Source organism: Mobula birostris, chromosome 4 (genome assembly GCF_030028105.1).
Source record: "Mobula birostris isolate sMobBir1 chromosome 4, sMobBir1.hap1, whole genome shotgun sequence".
In the NCBI taxonomy this organism is placed as follows: Eukaryota; Metazoa; Chordata; class Chondrichthyes; order Myliobatiformes; family Myliobatidae; genus Mobula; species Mobula birostris.
In genome coordinates this window covers 38,158,769-38,180,705 of record NC_092373.1, presented here as the reverse complement: position 1 = coordinate 38,180,705, position 21,937 = coordinate 38,158,769, and the positions used below count along the sequence as shown (strand labels likewise).

General features: G+C 41.4%; 2 protein-coding genes across 3 annotated transcripts in view; both read left to right on the top strand.

Moving 5' to 3' along the window:
- rnpepl1 (arginyl aminopeptidase like 1) overlaps positions 1-9,111 on the top strand; it is a 72,812-nt gene extending 63,701 nt beyond the window's left edge. Inside the window, exons 9-11 of the mRNA XM_072255195.1 lie at positions 296-520; positions 4,791-4,933; positions 5,795-9,111. Of these exons, the coding sequence (XP_072111296.1) occupies positions 296-520; positions 4,791-4,933; positions 5,795-6,031 (605 nt within the window). The 3' untranslated portion in view covers positions 6,032-9,111. The remainder of the gene's footprint in view (positions 1-295; positions 521-4,790; positions 4,934-5,794) is intronic.
- Positions 9,112-20,454: 11,343 nt separating this feature from the next.
- Positions 20,455-21,937, top strand: part of capn10 (calpain 10) — a 42,433-nt gene continuing 40,950 nt past the window's right edge. For both annotated transcript variants that reach the window (XM_072255190.1, XM_072255191.1), the window contains exon 1: positions 20,455-20,607. In XM_072255190.1, the coding sequence (XP_072111291.1) occupies positions 20,572-20,607 (36 nt within the window). In that variant the 5' untranslated portion in view covers positions 20,455-20,571. The remainder of the gene's footprint in view (positions 20,608-21,937) is intronic.

The following is a 21,937-nucleotide window of genomic DNA, read 5'->3' as shown; positions in this document are numbered from 1 at the left end:
AGAAGAGAAATGCTATTTTAATTCTAGATTAGACTTTGCTGCTGAAGCAGAATTATTACCTAACCAATTTCTGCAACTAAATAGTATGAACTGCCACTGGCAATGGTCAGTGTTGCTTATTTTCATAATATTTTGCTATTTTAAAAAATCAATAAATTACTGAAATACTGTAAGTTCTACACTTATTACTGTTGACTATTTTATCAAGATAGAAATTATTGCACGGATTTCAACTGAAAAGTTAAATGATCAAATATTAGTTTTACCTAGAGTGTATTTTCTCCCTTGTTTTTAGGACTAGAGTTTGAGCGCTGGCTGAATGCTTCTGGGCCACCACTGTTGGAACCAGACTTGTCTCAGGGATCCAGTTTGATAAAACCAGTGGAAACTCTGTACCAACTCTGGAGTTCAGAAACTCTTGATGGAAACCATATTACAGAGATTGATATATCCAAATGGAAAACATTCCAAATAGTCCATTTGTTGGACAAACTCCTGGACAGATCTCCATTGCCTCATGGTATGACAATAAGCAGAGTAACTCATTATTATTGTTATATATTGTACGTTTTGTTTGTTTTGACATGTATGTTGCTGGCTTTAGTGCAAAACAAATCTGTCATAGTTGAAATAATAAGGAAATTCCTGGTTCAAGTTCAGAGCATTCAGCAGATGGGGTAGAGGAGAGAAAATGAAATAAATTTTGCTCGTGAGCACAGTTTTATTCGGTGCATTTAGGAAGCCCTGTCATTTACATGTTGATAGGAAATAGAGCTAAACAAATTGATCCATTGTGTTGTGAGATCCAGCTCAGTAATTATAGCATGTATTAGCATTAACAATTTAATAGGCTATCTCAGTGAAAAGGCTTAATCTGAAGCTTGAAGCTTCAATATAATGGATTAAGATTCGATTTTATCCCTTGCTGTTAACCGCTGGAAATATCACTCCACTGTTTCAGAAGGGAGGGAGGCAGAAGAAAGGAAATTATAGGCCAGTTAACCTAACTTCAGTGATTGGAAAGATGTTGGAGGTTATTTTTAAGGATGAGGTTTCGGGGTATTTAGAGGCACATGACAAAATAGGTCAAAGTCAGTATAGTTTCCTTAAGAGGAAATCTTGCCTGACAAATTTGTTGGAATTCTTTGAGGAAATAACAAGCAGGACAGAGTCAGTGGATGTTGTTTAGTTGGACTTTCAGAAACCTTTGACAAGGTGCAGCATGTGAGGCTGTTTGTCAAGATAAGAGCCCATGGTATTATAGGAAAGATGCCAGCCTAGGTAAAAGATTGGCTAACTGGCAGGATTTGTAACTGGCAAGTTTATAACTGTTCACAAATATTCATACTGATTCATTGTTGCAGTGTGTTTTGGAGAGCTGGATAATGCTGATACTGTTCTCACCAATGTGTGGATATTGAGCAGCAAATTGACTCTGAATTTTAGCACGGCAAAAATTTAAAATCATACATTTTTGTTTGAATTACTTGTAAAACATCCTTTGCTTTGACTTTACAATTATGCTGAAGTTTTGGCCAAGAATTTGATTCAGAGTCAACCAGTCCTGAACTCAAACTGGTATTGGTTGCAGTCAGTCATTACCATAGAACCATAGAACATTACAGCACAGAAACAGGCCTTTTGGCCCTTCTTGGCTGTGCCAAACCATTTTTCTGCCTAGTCCCACTGACCTGCACCTGGACCATATCCTTCCATACACCTCTCATCCATGTACCTGTCCCAAGTTTTTGTTATGTTAAAAGTGAGTCCGCATTTACCACTTCATCTGGCAGCTCATTCCACACTCCCACCACTCTCTGTGTGAAAAAGCCCCCCCCCCAATGTTCCCTTTAAACTTGCCCCCCTTCACCCTTAACCCATGTCCTCTGGTTTTTTTCTCCCCTAGCCTCAGTGGAAAAAGCCTGCTTGCATTCACTCTCTCTATACCCATCATAATTTTATATACCTCTATCAAATCTCCCCTCATTCTTCTACGCTCCAGGGAATAAAGTCCTCACCTGTTCAACCTTTCTCTGTAACTCAGTTTCTCAAGTCCCGGCAACATCCTTCTCTGCACTCTTTCAACCTTATTAATATTCTTCCTGTAATTTGGGACCAAAACTGTACATAATATTCCAAATTCAGCCTCACCAATGCCTTATACAACCTCACCATAACATTCCAACTCTTATACTCAATACTTTGCTTTATAAAGACCAATGTACCAAAAGCTCTCTTTACGACCCTATCTACCTGTGACACCACTTTTAGGGAATTTTGTATCTGTATTCCGAGATCCCTCTGTTCTACTGCACTCCTCAGTGCCCTACCATTTACCTTGTATGTTCTACCTTGGTTTGTCCTTCCAAAGTGCAATACCTCACACTTGTCTGTATTAAACTCCATCTGCCATTTTTCAGCCCATTTTTCCAGCTGGTCCAAATCCCTCTGCAAGCTTTGAAAACCTTCCTCACTGTCCACTACATCTCCAATCTTTGTATCATCAGCAAATTTGCTGATCCAACTTACCACATTATCATCTAGATCATTGATATAGATGACAAATAACAATGGACCCAGCACTGATCCCTGTGGCACACCACTGGTCACAGGCCTCCACTCAGAGAAGCAATCCTCCACTACCACCCTCTGGCTTCTTCTATTGAGCCAATGTCTAATCCAATTACTACCTCACCATGTATACCTAGCGACTGAATCTTCCTAACTAACCTTTCATGCGGGACCTTGTCAAAGGCCTTACTGAAGTCCATGTAGGCAACATCCACTGCCTTCCCTTCATCCACTTTCCTGGTAACCTCCTCGAAAAACTCTAATAGATTTGTTAAACATGACCTACCACGCACAAAACCATGTTGACTTGCCCTAATAAGTCCCTGTCTATCCAAATACTTGTAGATTCTATCTCTTAGTACTCCTTCCAATAATTTACCTGCTACCGATGTCAAACTTACCGGCCCATAACTTCCTGGATTACTTTTAGAGCCTTTTTTAAACAGCGGAACAACATGAGCCACTCTCCAATCCTCCAGCACCTCACCCGTTGATACCGACATTTTAAATATATCTGCCAGGGCCCCTGCAGTTTCAAGACTAGACTCCTTCAAGGTCCGAGGGAATACCCTGTCAGGTCCTGGGGATTTATCTACTCTGATTTGCTTCAAGATAGCAAGCACCTCCTCCTCTTCAATCTGTATAGGTTCCATGACCTCACTACTTGTTTGCCTTATTTCCATTGACTTTCTATGGACTCCATGCCGGTTTCCTTAGTAAATACAGACGCAAAAAACCCATTTAAGATCTCCCCCATTTCTTTTGGTTCCATACATAGCTGACCAGTCTGATCTTCAAGAGGATCAATTTTATCCCTTACTATCCTTTTGCTCTTAATATACCCGTAGAAGCTCTTTGGATTATTCTTCACCTTGACTGCCAAAGCAGCCTCATGTCTTCTTTTAGCCCTCCTGATTTCTTCCTTAAGTATTTTTTTGCACTTTTTATATTCCTCAAGCACCTTAATTGCTCCCTGTTTCCTATACATGTCATACATCTCTCTCTTCTTCTTTATCAGAGTTCCAATATCCCTTGAGAACCAAGGTTCCTTATTCTTATTCACTTTGCCTTTAATCCTGACAGGAACATACAAACTCTGCACTCTCAAAATTTCTCCTTTGAAGGCCTCCCACTTACCAATCACATCCTTACCAGAGGATAACCTGTCCCAATCCATGCTTTTTAGATCCTTTCTCATTTCTTCAAATTTGGCCTTTTTCCAGTTTAGAACCTCAACCGGAGGACCAGATCTATCTTTATCCATGATCAAGTTGAAACTAATCGTGTTATGATCACTGGAACCAAAGTGTTCCCCTATACACACTTCCGTCACCTGTCTTAACTCATTTCCTAATAGGAGATCTAATATTGCATCCTGTCTAGTAGGTACCTCTATATATTGATTTAGAAAACTTTCCTGAACACATTTTACAAACTCTAACCCATCTAGACCTTTAACAGTATGGGAGTCCCAATGTGGAAAATTAAAATCCCCTACTATCACAACTTCATGTTTCCTGCAGTTGTCTGCTATCTCTCTGCAGATTTGCTTCTCCAATTCTTGCTGACTATTGGGTGGTCTATAATACAACCCCATTAATGTGGTCATACCTTTCCTGTTTCTCAGCTCCACCCATATGGCCTCGGTAGACAAGCCCTCTAATCTGTCCTGCCTGAGCACTGCTGTAACATTTTCCCTGACTAGCAATGCCACCCCCCCCCACCCTTCATTCCTCTGCCTCTATCACGTCTGAAACATCGGAACCCTGGAACATTAAGCTGCCAGTCCTGCCCCTCCTGTAGCCAAGTTTCACTAATGGCTATAATGCCGTAATTCCATGTGTCAATCCACGCCCTCAGCTTGTCAGCCTTCCCCACAATACTCCTTGCATTGAAATAGACACACTTCAGAAAATTATTACCACCACACACAACCCTTCTATTTGTGACTTTGCATGAACTTTTAACATCATTTATTTTCACCCCTGCTCCGCAATCTGCCCTGGCACTCTGGTTCCCATCCCTCTGCAAATCTAGTAATCCCCCTGTAGTCATTAAAAGTTGTTTCTTTACAGCTGGAGACTTACAATGGCCAAGCCCAGTTGAGAATTGCTTTCTTAAGGTCTGCCTATTCCACTTATATTGCTTAGTGATATAAAATGAAATGCCTGATAATCGTGCTGGTTAATGCCTAGATTTTCTCTTTTATGCATTGTCAGAAGTCATGATGAAGCTATCAAAGAGTTACTCTGCACTGCTCGACTCAATGAATGCTGAAGTAAGAATTCGGTGGTTACAGATTGTGGTCAGAAATAACTATTTACCCGATTTTTACAAAGTACGACGATTTTTGGAAAACCATGTAAGTGACATCATTTTTGAAGCTTCCGATTGATTTGGATTAATCTAATACAATAATTAGCCAATTATTAAAATTACTTAAGATTTTGTTCTCGAATACTGTTGAACTACATTTAGATCAATGACTATAATGTACATCAATATAGAAGGCTGCAAAGTAATTTGTTCTCAAGTTTTGGAACTTTTGAGATAGAATACTTGAACTAAGTGGAATTCAGTGAGGACTTCGTGGTGATCAAGCCTAGACCTGAATTGCAGTATGTTGTAGGGTGTAATGTAGGGATCCATAACACCTGTAATAATGATCAGTGAGGCACAGGGAGAATCTGTATTTACCGAGAAGTAACCTTTAATGTCTCAACTAAAAGGCACTGATGGATCTCCATCCCATTGGCTCAAGGTCACCTGACCTACCCAAGTCACCTTACTGGCTGTAGTCCAGGGCTAGATGTTGTTCAATGTTGTTCTATGGTTTCTGTCCCCTAGCCTTGTATATTTATGTTGTTCAACTCTGACTGCCCCAAACCAGTCAAAGTAGGCAGCCCACACACTGAGTTTAACAAGATTATAGATTGCTGTAAAATTTTCTTCAGAATCTGCTCTGTACGTCCACTTTCCTCTCTCCCTTTAAGATCCTCAGGAGCTACCAAACAATCTTTTTGTTTTTTTTTAAGCAGCAGTTAACTAATTATTAAGTGCTAGACAACAAAAAAACTTACTTAATGCTTTCCGTTAATACTGTGAACTGCTAGTACTAAAAACTGAAATTTAGTCCCAGTGTATCCAAATGTATTGTATGTCCTTTCGTATTTAACGTGATAAAAAAGGAGCCCGCTAACTTCTTGTGTTACATCTTTTCTAGACCTCACGAATGTATACTGGTCCTTTATATGAGGATCTGTGTGCTGGAACCATGAAGGCTATTGCCATGGAGACATTTTACCTGACACAGAACAGGCTGCATGTAAACTTGAGGAGAGCAATCCAACAGATTTTTGCACACAGTGCTAACCCTGCTGCTGTTATGACACTGCTTGAAGATAAACCATCAGATACGACCAACCCCATCTCACTCAGGGATGTGAATGTCTCCGCGTAGCTGATCAAACCGTGCTTTTGTAGAATGGATATAACTAAATATTTGTGATTTTCTAATTCAGTCATTTTTCACAGGATATATGTTGGTTAACATAAGGACCTCTTCTGGAGAATGGAGAAGCCTAAGCCAGCATTCCAAAAATGTTTCATGCAAAATAATAATATTTGTTGAAAGATTGGCCACAGTGTAGAAACCTTGTCACTCTTGTATTGTTAGATACACATGTAAATTGTAGATTCTAGAATCATAGTTTGAGGATCATTCTTGTTAATCCAAACACTTGAACTCTTTAGTTAAAAGAGCTGCTTGGAAGAAAAAGATAATTCCTCAACTCCGACAGAATAGTTGACGCAGTACAGAACTGTTGGTGCTAAAGAAGTAATCAGGAAACAAGGTGAGGCCAAATGATTGGTTTTAATAAAAGTTTAAATAGTATTGGTTGGTGCTGTTGAGCTGGTTGCACCATGCCTACTATCTATTAAATGGAACAGGAATTACCAGAATGGATTTCTAATGAACACATCTGTATAAAGAATGTGAAGTCTAATTTTTACCAATGTAGAACGTATCACTTTGGTTAATTCACATGGGTTTTACAGTGCAAATTTGATTTGGTTTTTAGCCAGTACAGGCTTTGTTAGCAATAACATTTTACTCAAGGCAAAGTTTGTAGGTTCTTTAAGTTATTGTAAAGTTGTTTCTTCCTGGGTTTTCTAAAGTTACATCTGTAAAAATTGAGAACTTTCAAATTCATTACACATATTTCAGATACTTTTGCCCTCATGCAATCAAAATTATCAATGTGAAGTTAATGACAACATGTTTCACATCTAGGTTGTTTCAGAACATTTTTTAATATAAATTCTTCCCAAATTTTCTATCAATAACTTAAGATGAGTTTTCTTTTGCCTTTACAATGATTAATGAATGGAAATTGGTTGGTTTTTCTACTGTTCTATTTTCCACTTCACGTTCTTACAGAATTTTTTTTCCTCCAAAATTTATTGCTAAGGGTATTATAAGTAAATGGCTTCTGAATTCTTAGAATTCACTGTTGATGGTTTGGAATTGGAAACTGAGATGGAATAAGGAACATGTTTATTTTATCCAAGTTAGTGATTGTTAGTGTATTCTAAGGAAAAGTACAATAGAGTGACAGTCCGTTTTAAAAAGGAATATCATGACTTGTGTTTCAATTAATCATTTAAGTTTTAATCTACAGGACAAGCTTCCCTTTTAGTGTGCTTCTTGCACTGTGGACTTAAGATACTTAATCTGCCATCCATGTGCTTTTCTTTTTTTCCAATTCCATTGTATTTCTGTTTAAAGTATAAGAATTTTAGACAACCAAAATTTGTTGGTAAACAAACCTGAGGTGCAATGGAATAATATTTGAGTTCACTTTTGATTGCTGACTTCACTGACTGCTCATTTGAAGTTCCCAGATGTGGTTCAAAGCTACAATGGTGGGATATTATGCAGTTGGTAATGGTTAATGCCACATTAACTTGGTGGTCCTGACTGTTCCCTAGTTCCTGATTTTTTTTTTGACTGTAGTCCTACAATTTGAATAGAGTGCTTCTGGTTCTCAATTTGAAGATGCGCTAACTGCTCTGCCTTGGAAATGTTGGAATCAGCAGGTAGTTCATTGAACAAAATCCAATTGTGAAGATGATATTAAGAAATGTGTAACTTTTCAACACTGGAAGCACATCATCAAAAAATTGAATTATCTGATGGATTTTTTTTTACTTTTTTTCTGCTTTTTGTTCAAATGTGTTTTGAAAGCATACGCAAAAAAAAAATGTTAAGGGGCCAACAACTGTGTAATGGATTTGCACAAAACTTTGTGACTGTACCTTTCTCAGGAAGTGCAACCAGTGGTGCCTTTCTCAACAGTATTCAACTGATTTATGGTCCATAAGCTTCTGTCCCTTTTAACAGAAGTCTTATTAGTAAAATGAAATAAAACACTTCCTCAGAAAATATATCATTAATTTGTTTACAAAAATATTTTATAAGTCAGAACTATTTTATTATGTCCCAAATAATACACTTAGTAACAAAATATGGTTTAGCTTTGTTTTTATAAACTGCAGTGTTTTTCATGGTGTCAGATGTCATAAGTCAGATATTTTTTTCCCCCTGAGACCGAAGAAGCTATTTGCCAAACAGCTTGTGTGGAGAATGTAGTTTTCAGATTTATGTGTTTTTTTAAAAAATAACAATCACTGATAATGAACCTACACTAAAAATAAAAAAAATAGGATTAGAAGATCCAAAAAACACATCTACCCAAAACATTGTAACACTGACTTGGTGTGGTTTTCCAGCATTTTCTGTTCTAACTTCAAATTTACAAGCACTCGGTTTTGTATTTGTATTAATGAAACTGTCTTTATATAAAACAACTAAAAAATTTTGAAATGTTCTTATGTCTGCAGATATTTTTAACTGAACTTTACACTTGATAAGAAAGGGCAGATGATTATCCAATATATTACAAGTGCTGATTTGGTGAAAAATATGAATGTGGACAAAATTAAACAAAGTAACCATGATTTATTGGGTGAATTGGATAATGCCAGTACAGTATTTAAATGTATGAACAGATTGGTTTGATCCCTCTTCCTGCTTTAACAATGTTACAAGGACGGGTTCAAACGTTTGTCTATGCACAGGCCAAGTAATGCAGTGTAGATTGAGAAATGATTGTTCTGACTACGAAGTAATAAAACAGCTTTTGGGACTGAACCTGCTTACCAAGGCATTGAAAAAGCCTGCAACTAAAGTTAAGTACTTGAAAAGTAATTTTAGGGAATATGTAAAAAAAAACTTTGTTAGTGTTAGATTTAATTGTATAAGCAAAGCTAAGTTTTATTTTAACTGGATTACCTTGTTTTGGAAATGAAAGTTCAGAAAAAGTGAAACATTATGCAATGGGCTCTATATCTGAACAGCAGAGACTATAAACATGTATGCATTAAATGTCAAAATTCTGTATATTGGACAATTTAATATAGTAATTGATTTTTTTGTTTGTGTTTTACATGCTTATGTCAATAGATATGTATATACTCTTTCTGGACTTGGAGAAAGTTGGATGTGTTTTCTTACACTCTTGTGCTCTATTCATTTTGCACTACACAGATCTGCAAGTTTCATTTAAAGAAAAGGTCTAAAAATTGTTTCTCTGTGTGTTGATGTAGTTCAGAAAACTTTTGTAGTCTTTTACAGTAGTTGAGGTTTTGTTTGTGTTTTTGTATTTCCCCTAAAATCAATGTATTCTATTACTTAATAACAGTTCAAAACCAGGAGGGGAGTACAATGGGCAGCTAATTATTTAGCATGTATTTAGTTTTAGTGACCAAGGCACATTTTGTTCCTTTAGTTTCTTTTCCATTAACTGAGGACCGCCCCGTCTCTTTTCATGTGTTATCTGGGTATACTTCAAAAATATCCTCTTTGTACTAGCCTCTCAGTGTAAGCTTGAGAAAATCTGCAGATGCTGGAAATCCAAAGCAACACACACAAAATGCTAGAGGAACTCAGCAGGTCAGGCAGCATCTATAAACAGTTGACGGTTTGGGCGACGACCCTTCTTCAAGATTCATTGTAAGTTACCTTGTGCGAGGTTGCACAATGATACCATCACCATCTCAACTTTCTGAAAATGATTTAGAGATTATTGAAAACCTAAAGGCAATTAAATTCTTGTCATTGGATTAATTATCCTCATGACCTTCGTTGGCGCAGTAACTAATGTGTAGTACCTATTAAACCCAACACTTAAATTCTTTAATTTAATACATTACCAGAATAATTTTAGTAGTTTCAAATCATGCTCCAGTGTTGCAATTGAGACACAGAAAACTCATTTATAACCTACTTTGAGTTACCAAACCATTTACTCAGGGGACTGAAATAAGTAACTGAAAAGTGTTGCAACTATTTTATTTTCTATATAGAATATTGTTTATTCAAATATGTCTCAAACTTAGTTAGAAAAATAAAATAGAAAGACTGGCAAAAAAAAATTAAAAACCTAAGCAATTTGACAAATTTTGGTCTGTTGCATAGTTTTACTAAAATGAAGCTTGAGCTATTATTAAAACATCAAAATTCACAAATTTGTGAAAATGGAAGACAACAATTAGAATGTTTTGTTGAATTGAAGACAAGGCTGAAGAATAGGCTTTGGCAATGTCTCATCAGAATCAAATTTAATGTCAGCAGTGTATGTCATGAAATTTGTTAACTTTACTGCAACAGTACAGTGAAATTCATGGTAAATAAATATAGAGAAAAGAAACGGAGTAACAGTAAATATATATAAGATCATAAGATATAGGAGCAGAAGTAGGCCACTCGGCCCATCGAGTCTGCTCTGCCATTCAATCATGGGCTGATTCAATTCTTCCAGTCAGCCCCACTCCCCTGCCTTCTCCCCATACCCTTTGATGCCCTGGCTAATCTCTGCCTTAAATGCACCCAATGACTTGGCCTCCACAGCTACTTGTGGCAACAAATTCCACAGATTTACCACACTCTAACTGAAGTAATTTCTCTACATCTCTGTTCAAAATGGATGTCCTTTAATCCTGAAGTCATGCTCTCCTGTCCTAGACTCCCCTACCATGGGAAATAACTTTGCCACATCTAAACTGTTCGGGCCTTTTAACATTTGGAATGTTTCTATGAGATACCCCTCATTCTCTTGAACTCCAGGGAATACAGCCCAAGAGCTGCCAGACATACCTCATACGGTAAGTCTTTCATTCTTGGAATCATTCTCGTGAATCTTCTCTGAACCCGCTCCGTTGTCGGTATATCCTTTCTAAAATAAGGAGCCCAAAACTGCACACAATACTTCATGTGGTCTCGCAAGTGCCTTACAGAGCCTCAAAATCACATCCCTGCTTTTATATTCTATACCTCTAGAAATGAAATGCCAACATTGCATTCACCTTCTTCACCACTGACTCAACCTGGAGGTTAATCTTTAGGGTATCTTGCACAAGGACTCCCAAGTCCCTTTGCATCTCTGCAGTTTGAATTCTTTCCCCATCTAAATAATAGTCTGCCCTTTTATTTCTTCCACCAAAGTGCATGACCATACAATTTCCAACATTGTATTTCATTGAAGAGGTACAGTCGACATTTCAGGCCGAGACCCTTCGTCAGCACTAACTGAAGGAAGAGTTTATAAGAGATTTGAAAGTGTGAGGGGGAGGGGGAGATCCAAAATGATAGGAGAAGACAGGAGGGGGAGGGATGTAGCCAAGAGCTGGGCAGATGATTGGCAAAGGGGATATGAGAGAATCATGGGACAGGAGGTCCGGGGAGAAAGACAAGGGGGTGGAACCCAGAGGATGGGCAAGGGGTATAGTCAGAGGGACAGAGGGAGAAAAAGGAGAGTGAGAGAAAGAATGTGTGTATAAAAATAAATAATGGATGGGGTACGAGAGGGAGGTGGGGCATTAGCGAAAGTTGGAGAAGTTGATGTTCATGCCATCAGGTTGGAGGCTACCCAGATGGAATATAAGGTGTTGATCCTCCAACCTGAGTGTGGCTTCATCTTTACAGTAGAGGAGGTCGTGGATAGATATGTCAGAATGGGAATGGGATGTGGAATTAAAATGTGTGGCCACTGGGAGATCCTGCTTTCTCTGGCGGACAGAGCGTTGGTGTTCAAAACGATCTCCCAGTCTGCGTCGGGTCTCGCCAATATATAGAAGGCCACACCGGGAGCACGGGATGCAGTATATCACCCCAGCCGACTCAGGTGAAGTGTTGCCTCACCTGGAAGGACTGTCTGGGGCCCTGAATGGTGGTAAGGGAGGAAGTGTAAGGGCATGTGTAGCACTTGTTCCGCTTACATGGATAAGTGCCAGGAGGGAGATCAGTGGGGGGGGATGGGGGGGGGACGAATGGACAAGGGAGTCGCGTAGGGAGAAGCAGGATCTCCCAGTGGCCACACATTTTAATTCCACATCCCATTCCCATTCTGACATATCTGTCCACGGCCTCCTCTACTGTAAAGATGAAGCCACACTCAGGTTGGAGGATCAACACATATCCCATCTGGGTAGCCTCCAGCCTGATGGCATGAACATCAACTTCTCTAACTCCCTTGCCCATCCTCTGGGTTCCCCCCCCCCCTGTCTTTCTCCCGGGACCTCCTGTCCCATGATCCTCTCATATCCCCTTTGCCAATCACCTGCCCAGCTCTTGGCTCCATCCTTCCCCCTCCTGTCTTCTCCTATCATTTTGGATCTCCCCCTCCCCCTCACACTTTCAAATTTCTTACTAACTCTTCCTTCAGTTAGTCCTGACGAAGGGTCTCGGCCTGAAACGTTGACTGTACCTCTTCCTACAGATGCTGCCTGGCCTGCTGCGTTCACCAGCAACTTTGATGTGTGTTGCTTGAATTTCCAGCATCTGCAGAATTCCTGTTGTTTATTGTATTTCATTTGCCACTTCTTTGTGCATTCCCCTAAACTATGCAAGTCTCTCTGCAGGCTCTCTTTTTCCTCAACACTACCTGCTCCTCCACTTATCTTTGTATCATCAGCAAATTTAGCACAAATCCATTAATCCCATAGTCCAAATCATTGACATACATCATAAAAAGCAGTGGTTCCAACACCGACCCCTGGGGAACTCCACTGGTAACAGGCAGCCACCCAGGATACAATCCCTTTATTCCCACTCTCTCTTTTCTGCCGATCAGCCAATGCTCTACCCATGCTAGTAACTTCCCTGTAATTCCTTTATCTTGCAAGCAGCCTGATGTGAGCACCTTGTCAAAAATCTTCTGAAAATCCAAGTACGCCATATCTACTGCATCTCCTTTGTCTACCCCGCTTGTAATTTTCTCAAAAAATTGCAGTATGTTAGCCAGGCCGGATTTTCCTTTCAGGAAATCATGCAGGCTTTGGCCTATCTTGTCATATGCCTCCACATACTCCGTAATCTCATCAATTGATTCGAACAACTTCCCAACCACTATTGTCAGGCTAACAGGTCTATAGTTTCCTTTCTGCTGCTTCCCACCCTTCTTAAATAGCGGTGTAACTTTTGCAATTTTCCAGTCATCCGTACAATGGCAGAATTTATCGATTCTTGAAAGATCATCGTTAATGCCTCTGCAATCTTTCCAGCTACTTCCTTCAGAACCTGGGGGAGCATTCCATCAGGTCCAGGAGATTTGTCCACCTTCAGACCATTAAGCTTCCTGAGCACCTTCTCAATTGTAACTTATACTGCAGGTGTCTTCCACTGTGAAGACTGATGCAAAATACACACACAGTTCCTCTGCTGTCTCTGCGTCTCTCATTACAATATCTCCAGCATCACTTTCTGTTGGTCCTATATTCTTCCTCAACTCTCTTACCTTTTATATACTTAAAAAAAACTTTTAGTATCTTCTTTGGTATTAGTTGCCAGCTTCCTTTCATAATTCATTTTTTTCCTTCCTAATGACCTTCTTGGTTTCCTTCTGGAAGTTTTAAAAAGCTTCCCAATCCTGTATCTTGCCAATAGCTTTGGCTTCCTTGTATGCCCTCTCTTTTGCTTTTACTTTGGCTCTGACTTCAGTTGTCAGCCACGGTTGTGTCCTTCTTCCATTCAAAAATTTCTTCTTTGGAATATATCTGTCTTGCACTTCCCTAATTTTTCGCAGAAACTCCAGGCATTGCTGCTCTGCTGTCCTTCCTGCTAGTGTCCCTTTCCAGTCAACTTTGGCCAGTTCCCCTTTCATGCCATTGTAATTTCCTTTAATCCACTAAAATTCTGATACATTGGAATTTAGTTCCTCCTTCTCAAATTTCAAATTGAACTCTATCATATTGTGATCACTGTCCTGAAGAGTTCCTTAACCTTAAGCTCTCTTATCACCTCCAGATCATTGCACACAACACCCAATCCAGCACAGCCAATCCCCTAGTGGGCTCAACAACAAGCTGTTCTAAAAAGCCATCCCTTAGACGTTCTACAAATTCTCTTTCTTGTGGTCCAGTGCTTGACTGGTTTTCCCAATCCACTTTCATGTTAAAATCCCTAGCGATGATCATGACATTGCCCTTCTGAAATGCCTTTTACATATATATATACACACACACACACATTTATTAAATAGTTAAGTTGAAATAAGTAGTGCCAAATTACAAGTAAAAAAAAGCAGTGATGTAGTGTCCATTTAGAAATTGGATGACAGAGGGAAAGAAGCTGTTCCTGATTCGCTGAGAGTATGCTTTCAGGCTTCTGTACCTCCTTCCTGACCATAACAGTACGAAGAGGGCAAGTCCTAGCAAGTGGGGATCCTTAAAGACGGATGCTGCCTTCCTAAAGCACTACTTGAAGATGTCTTGGATACTATGGAGGCTGGTACCCATGATAGAGCTGACTAATTTTGCAAATTTCTGCAACTTATTTCTATCTTATGCAGTAGTTCTCCCCACCCCATACCAGATGGTGATGCAGCCAGTGAGGATGCTCTCTACATTTCGAGTGTTTTAGTTGACAACTTAAATCTCCTCAAACTCTAATGAAATATAGTCGCTGTCTTGCCCTTTTTTTAATAGCTGCCTCAATATGTTACATCCAGGTTAGGTCCTCGAAAACTTGAAGTTGCTCACTCTCTCCACTTCTGATCCCTCAGTAAGGATTGGTTCGTGTTCCCTTGTCTTACCCTTAAATGAAATCCACAATCAGCCTTTTGGTCTTGCTGATGTTGAGTGCAAGGTTGTTGCTGGTACCCTCCTCAGCTAACTGGAGTATCTCATTCCTGTGTGCCCTTTTGGAACCATCTGAAATTCTGCCAGCAGTGGTTGTATCATCGGCAAATTTATAGTGCCATTTGAGTTATGCCTAGCCACACTCTTGCAAGTTCCTCACCTCTTGAAACTGTGAATTTATACAGAATTAGAAGAGTTTGTCTTTTCATTTCTGAGCTCAGCTTCAAGACAGTACAACTGGAATACTGTATCATTACAAAAGTACTAAAAAAAGCTTAGGTGAATACCACCAGCTTCTTTGTGCATGCAAAACTCTCATCTTGTAAAGATGCCCCCAACATACCTCACAAACTCATTATCTAGATATCAGTGTTCTGATGTAGGATTTTGATCCAAACTGTTGACAGTTCCTTTCCTCCGACAGATGCTGTTTGATCCTCTTGAGTTCAATCAGGAGATTGTCGCTCATTATCTGGAAGATTTGTCACCAAGTCAAATAAAGAGACGTTAAAGCAAATATTTTTTAAAATAGTCATAGTAATAGGTATAAAGATTGTATGTCTGAAAAGGAAAATGAGAAATTTAAGAGGGAATTCCAGTGGTGGACTACTTAAAAACTTGTGTATCCTAGAAGACAGGTTTGGAGCACAGACATTTAAGGTATTAAGGCTAAAGGCAAGTACTAGTGTATCTCATGAGAGGATATGAAAAAGAGTTGTTTGTAATTGTAATGTTGCTTACCTGGGAGCTACTGGAGGCCAGAAAGCAAAGAGTTGATGGTTTTCATGTAAAAACTATGTTTCTCAGTTTTAAGCAACTCACACAAAATGCTGGTGGAACGCAGCAGGCCAGGCAACATATATAGGAGGAAGTACAGTCGACGTTTCAGGTCGAGACTCTTCGTCAGGACTAACGGAAAAAAGAGATAGTAAGAGGTTTGAAAGTGGGAGGGGCAGGGGGAGACCCGAAATGATATGAGAAGACAGGAGGGGGAGGGATGAAGCCAAGAGCTGGGAAGTTGATTGGCAAAAGGGATACAAGGCTGTGTTTTGCCATGCAGTCATGTGAGAGCAGAGTTCACAGCAATGGGATCAGCACACAGCCCTGGGGAAGTGGGTGTGTATCCTGACTATCTGAGGTCTGTTGGTTAGGAAGCAAAACACCTAGATGCACAGTGGTGTATTTAGTCTGGGGAATAGGAGTTTGTTCACCAAGGTCCATGGGACAGTAGTGTTGAATGCCAAACTGAAATCCAGAAACAGATTGTGTCGAAGATTAAATTATTGCTCTTGTATGATACTGAGAACTTGCTGCACATTTGAAGCTGCAGATCTTTAGATCAGCCCCCTTTCCTTCCCCAGGTGGAGGTAAAAATTAAATCCTGTGACAATGCTTGAAGGAATGCAGGGCATTTTGTCATTGGTATTCTGATCCTTTAAAGAATATAAAGCAAATTAAATCTTAACCTGCTGGGACTGCACTCACTTTAATCAGATGTCACCATGTTTGGAACACCCATGGAACCTTGGCAATTCCAGACCTGCTCACCTCGTAAGTGGGGCTTTGCTGACTGTAAATAGTGTAACACACATCAAAGTTGCTGGTGAACGCAGCAGGCCAGGCAGCATCTGTAGGAAGAGGTGCAGTCGACTTTTCAGGCCGAGACCCTTCGTCAGGACTAACTGAATGAAGAGTGAGTAAGGGATCTGAAAGTTGGAGGGGGAGGGGGAGATCCAAGATGATAGGAGAAGACAGGAGGGGGAGGGATAGAGCCAAGAGCTGGACAGGTGATAGGCAAAAGGGGATACGAGAGGATCATGGGACAGGAGGTCCGGGAAGAAAGACAAGGGGGGCGGGGACCCAGAGGATGGGCAAGAGGTATATTCAGAGGTACAGAGGGAGAAAAAGGAGAGTGAGAGAAAGAATGTGTGCATAAAAATGAGTAACAGATGGGATACGAGGGGGAGGTGGGGCCTTAGCGGAAGTTAGAGAAGTCGATGTTCATGCCATCAGGTTGGAGGCTACCCAGACGGAATGTAAGGTGTTGTTCCTCCAACCTGAGTGTGGCTTCATCTTTACAGTAGAGGAGGCCGTGGATGGACGTGTCAGAATGGGAATGGGATGTGGAATTAAAATGTGTGGCCACTGGGAGATCCTGCTTTCTCTGGCGGACAGAGCGTAGATGTTCAGCAAAGCGGTCTCCCAGTCTGCATCGGGTCTCGCCAATATATAAAAGGCCACATCGGGAGCACCGGACGCAGTATATCACCCCAGTCGACTCACAGGTGAAGTGTTGCCTCACCTGGAAGGACTGTTTGGGGCCCTGAATGGTGGTAAGGGAGGAAGTGTAAGGGCATGTGTAGCACTTGTTCTGCTTACACGGATAAGTGCCAGGAGGGAGATCAGTGGGGAGGGATGGGGGGGACGAATGGACAAGGGAGTTGTGTAGGGAGCGATCCCTGCGGAATGCAGAGGAGGGGGGAGGGAAAGATGTGCTTAGTGGTGGGATCCCGTTGGAGGTGGCGGAAGTTACGGAGAATAATATGTTGGACCCGGAGGCTGGTGGGGTGGTAGGTGAGGACCAGGGGAACCCTATTCCTAGTGGGGTGGCGAGAGGATGGAGTGAGAGCAGATGTATGTGAAATGGGGGAGATGCGTTTAAGAGCAGAGTTGATAGTGGAGGAAGGGAAGCCCCTTTCTTTAAAAAAGGAAGACATCTCCCTCGTCCTAGAATGAAAAGCCTCATCCTGAGAGCAGATCCGGCGGAGACGGAGGAATTGCGAGAAGGGGATGGCGTTTTTGCAAGAGACAGGGTGAGAAGAGGAATAGTCCAGATAGCTGTGAGAGTCAGTAGGCTTATAGTAGACATCAGTGGATAAGCTGTCTCCAGAGACAGAGACAGAAAGATCTAGAAAGGGGAGGGAGGTGTCGGAAATGGACCAGGTAAACTTGAGGGCAGGGTGAAAGTTGGAGGCAAAGTTAATAAAGTCAACGAGTTCTGCATGCGTGCAGGAAGCAGCGCCAATGCAGTCATCGATGTAGCGAAGGAAAAGTGGGGGACAGATACCAGAATAGGCACGGAACATAGATTGTTCCACAAACCCAACAAAAAGGCAGGCATAGCTAGGACCCATACGGGTGCCCATAGCTACACCTTTAGTTTGGAGGAAGTGGGAGGAGCCAAAGGAGAAATTATTAAGAGTAAGGACTAATTCCGCTAGACGGAGCAGAGTGGTGGTAGAGGGGAACTGATTAGGTCTGGAATCCAAAAAGAAGCGTCGAGCTTTGAGACCTTCCTGATGGGGGATGGAAGTATATAAGGACTGGACATCCATGGTGAAAATAAAGCGGTTGGGGCCAGGGAACTTAAAATCATCGAAAAGTTTAAGAGCATGAGAAGTGTCACGAACATAGGTCGGAAGGGATTGAACAAGGGGTACCTTCGTGTTGGTTCAGAGTTCAGTGGCAGTGCACACACTTACTACAGTTCTTCATGTAACACTTTTGCATCTAGTGGCATGATCTGGGGGCGGCGCCCCCTCCCCGACCAAACTTTAGCATTCGTGTTTGGGTGGATGCTGTATGTTGTGTCCCCCCGTGTAACACCAGTACCCCGAAATAACATTCAGTCTACAATGTGTGGTTAAATGATTAAGATTTTATATTTAAGTATGGGGTTAGTAGAGAAACAAAAGAAAAGAAAAACAAGTAAAAGGTGCCAATAATCTCATCAACATGTCCAGTGCACAAACGTTGGAACTCACGGATTCCCTTTCGCTGATCTTCCGCCGCTCGTCGTCGACCCCTGGGCTCCCGCCCTGAGCCCATGCCCAGAGGGTCCAGCAACCATCTCCTCAAGCCACCTCTTCCCTCTTCATCCTCTTCGCGCCTTCTCCCCCAAGCCTGCGCAAACTAACAGCTTTCATACAGACAGAATAACATCTATCCCAATTGGTTAGCAAGTGAATACGTCCCGCTATGAATAATTATAACCCAAACATGTGGCCACAGAGAACATTACCTCAGTTATCACTACAGAGAAGCCATTTCATTATTAGCCTTAGCAAGTAACATGGAAGAAGAAGCCCTTACATTCAGAACATAGTTGGGAGTGGTGGGGGGGGGGCTTCTTTGCTCCTTGAACTTTCACCAGAATTACCCACCATTCCAGTATCCGGAGTCCCTTATGTCTGCTGCTGAGATGTGTATGAGCTATTTGTTAGAATGTTTTTGTGTTTCAGGTATTTTTGTGCATTAGGAATTGTAAGCATTTCCTGCAAATGATGATGTAACTGTATACACGAGGAATTCTGCAGATGCTGGAAATTCAAGCAACACACATCAAAGTTGCTGGTGAACGCAGCAGGCCAGGCAGCATCTCTAGGAAGAGGTGCAGTTGACGTTTCAGGCCGAGACCCTTTGTCAGGACTAACTGAAGGAAGAGCTAGTAAGAGATTTGAAAGTGGGAATGGGAGGGGGAGATCCAAAATGATCGATGCTGCTTTCTTGTGATAGCGCTTTGTGTAGATGTGCTCAGTGATGGGGTGGGGAGAGCTTTAATGAACATGGATGGGCCATAGCCACTACTTTTTGTAGGATTGTTCATTCAAGAGCATTGTTGTTTCCATACCAGGCCGTGATGCAACCAATCAACATACTCTACATCACTCATCTACAGACGTTTATCAAAGTTGTCGATGTCATGCCAAATCTTCGTAAACCCCTAAGGAAGTAGAGGCGCTGCCATGCTTTCAACGTAATTGCACTTACTTGCTGGGCCCAGGACAGACCCCCTTGAAATGATAACACCGAGGAATTAAATGTTGTTGTCCTCTCCACCTCTGATTCCCCAGTGAAGACTGGTTTCCTCCTGAAGTCAATAATCAACTCCTTGGTCTTTCTGACACTGAGTGAGAGCCGCCATGTCGGTTACCCCACAGTGTGTTAAATGGCCAGCTGCATAATGGTCGACGCTCAGCTGGAGGGCTGAAGAAGCACTATAAGGATCAGATGAAGAATGCTTTAAGGAAGTGCAAGATCAGACCAGAGGACCTGGAGGATGATGTTGCTGACTGTACCGCTTGGCAACAGCTGTGTAAGGACGGGGTTCGTATTCTGGAGATGGAAAGAGCAACCAGAAGACAGCAGAAGAGAGCCAGGAGAAATGCAGCCATGCTTGCCACCACTACCACATATACATGTCCCACCTGCAATGGAGCTTGTGGGTCCAGGATAGGACTGTATAGTCATCAAAGATCTCACCGTTAAAGGAGAGGACGTCGTCATCGGATTTCGATGGACCACCGAAGAGAGAAGTGTAGAAGACGACAACTCAGCCAGATTTTCGATCTCCCTCCTATATGCTGATTTGTCATCACCTTTGATTCGGCCGATTAAATTGCCACAAGTGAATCGTTCAAAATGAAATATAAATTTGGCACTTAAGTTGGTGGGAAGTTCTGCCCATTGAGTATTTCCTCCCTGCTACTTGTGGAATCCCGCCGGGCACAAGCTAGCTGCCATATTCTCCAAATTACAGAACAGACCGCACCTCAAATTTGTTTTCTATAAACTTTCTTATGGATGCGCCTTCTCCCAATTAAATGCAAGTTTGAGATTGCCCCGTTATATTTGATGAATCACGGTTGATAATGCTGCTAGCGTCAGCACTTGGCCATTAGGGGAAGTTTGTGCTCGCGTTTACAACAGGCGGAGCTGTGGGTATATTTAAGAACGCTACACAAGCTCCATCTCAGTGGATCATGATGACTGAAAGTTTTTGCCATCTAACCAGGGAAGTGTATGTGGAGGTGCGCTCCGATTCTGCCGCTACCTCAGGTAATCGACTTCGTGTTTAAAATCTTACGCTTTGTTTCTATTGTCCTGTTTGAATTGAGGCTAATACAGATACCCGACACGGACTGCAAGCGTAAGAAATTCCGGGCCCCGAATCCTTGGCGCTCGAGTGATTGCAAGCCTGGTAGGATGTGGAGAGGCGGCGGCTCCCAACGGGAGTCGATGCTGTAGGGTTTAGCGTTTACACAGTGCACCGTCAGAAACGTTAGATAATAAAAGATATAATTCAGTATATTCTTATATCAACTACAAATTATTACTGTACGAAAACCGGGGCACACTGTCTAATTAACGTGCATTCCTGGTGTTCCGCTGAAAAGGATATGTACGTTAACAAAGATATTACAATATTCGATAAAGGGTTATTTGCATTACACTAGACAATACATGGGATGAAGTGTGATGCAGGCGGATACAGTAATGTATCTCAGGCTTGAGGGAGATTATGCAGTAGGAAAAAAATATAAAAGTCCTTGCAACAGGTTGATAGTATCAGCAAAAATATCTACACATTAATTTATTTTCATTGTATGATTATTTCATTTTAATAATTCATTCTTGGGTATGTCACATCATACTGGGCAGCAGACTTAAATAATCAGATTTAGAACAACGATGACTTGCAGTTCTGATGTAAAGCCAGACCAGAAAAGATGCAAGGAGTGGTTGCAAAGTAGTCATTTAAAGACGATTTAGACAGTGCAATGTTCATAATTTTACTGAGATTAAGGTGCGGCTATCTACTATCTGCACTGTCTACAGTGGTTCACAGGGAACAAGACCTCAGAAAATAGAGGCCACTTGATTCCTCAGGCTAGCCCTGCCATTTGATGATGGCGGATCTATTCCGGCGTCATCCCTTCAGTGCCAGTTCCACATACCCTCAATTCCCGAATCTTTATTTTAATAAATCTTGTGCATTAGTCTCTGGAGTGGAGACTTTCAGAGAAAAGAGTTTGAAATACTCTAACTGCAGCATATTTTCCGATCTATTTCCATCATGGATGTCACGGTGGCAGAGTGATTGGCGCGATGCTCTCACGGCTTGGCTATCTAGGGTTCAATCATAGGGCCATTCTGTAAGGAGTCTCTATACTTCTTCCCCGTGGAATGCAAGGGTTTTCCCCGGGTGCTCCAGTTTCATCCCACCATCCAAAGATGTACCGGGTGGTTTCATTGGATATTGTAGGTTGTCCCTTGATTAGGTTTGGGTTAATTTGGGTTGTGGAGTTGCTGGGGCAGCATGTCTTGAGGGGCCGAAAGGGCCTACATGTACTGTGCCACTAAATACGTTATTTTCTCTGCCTCAATC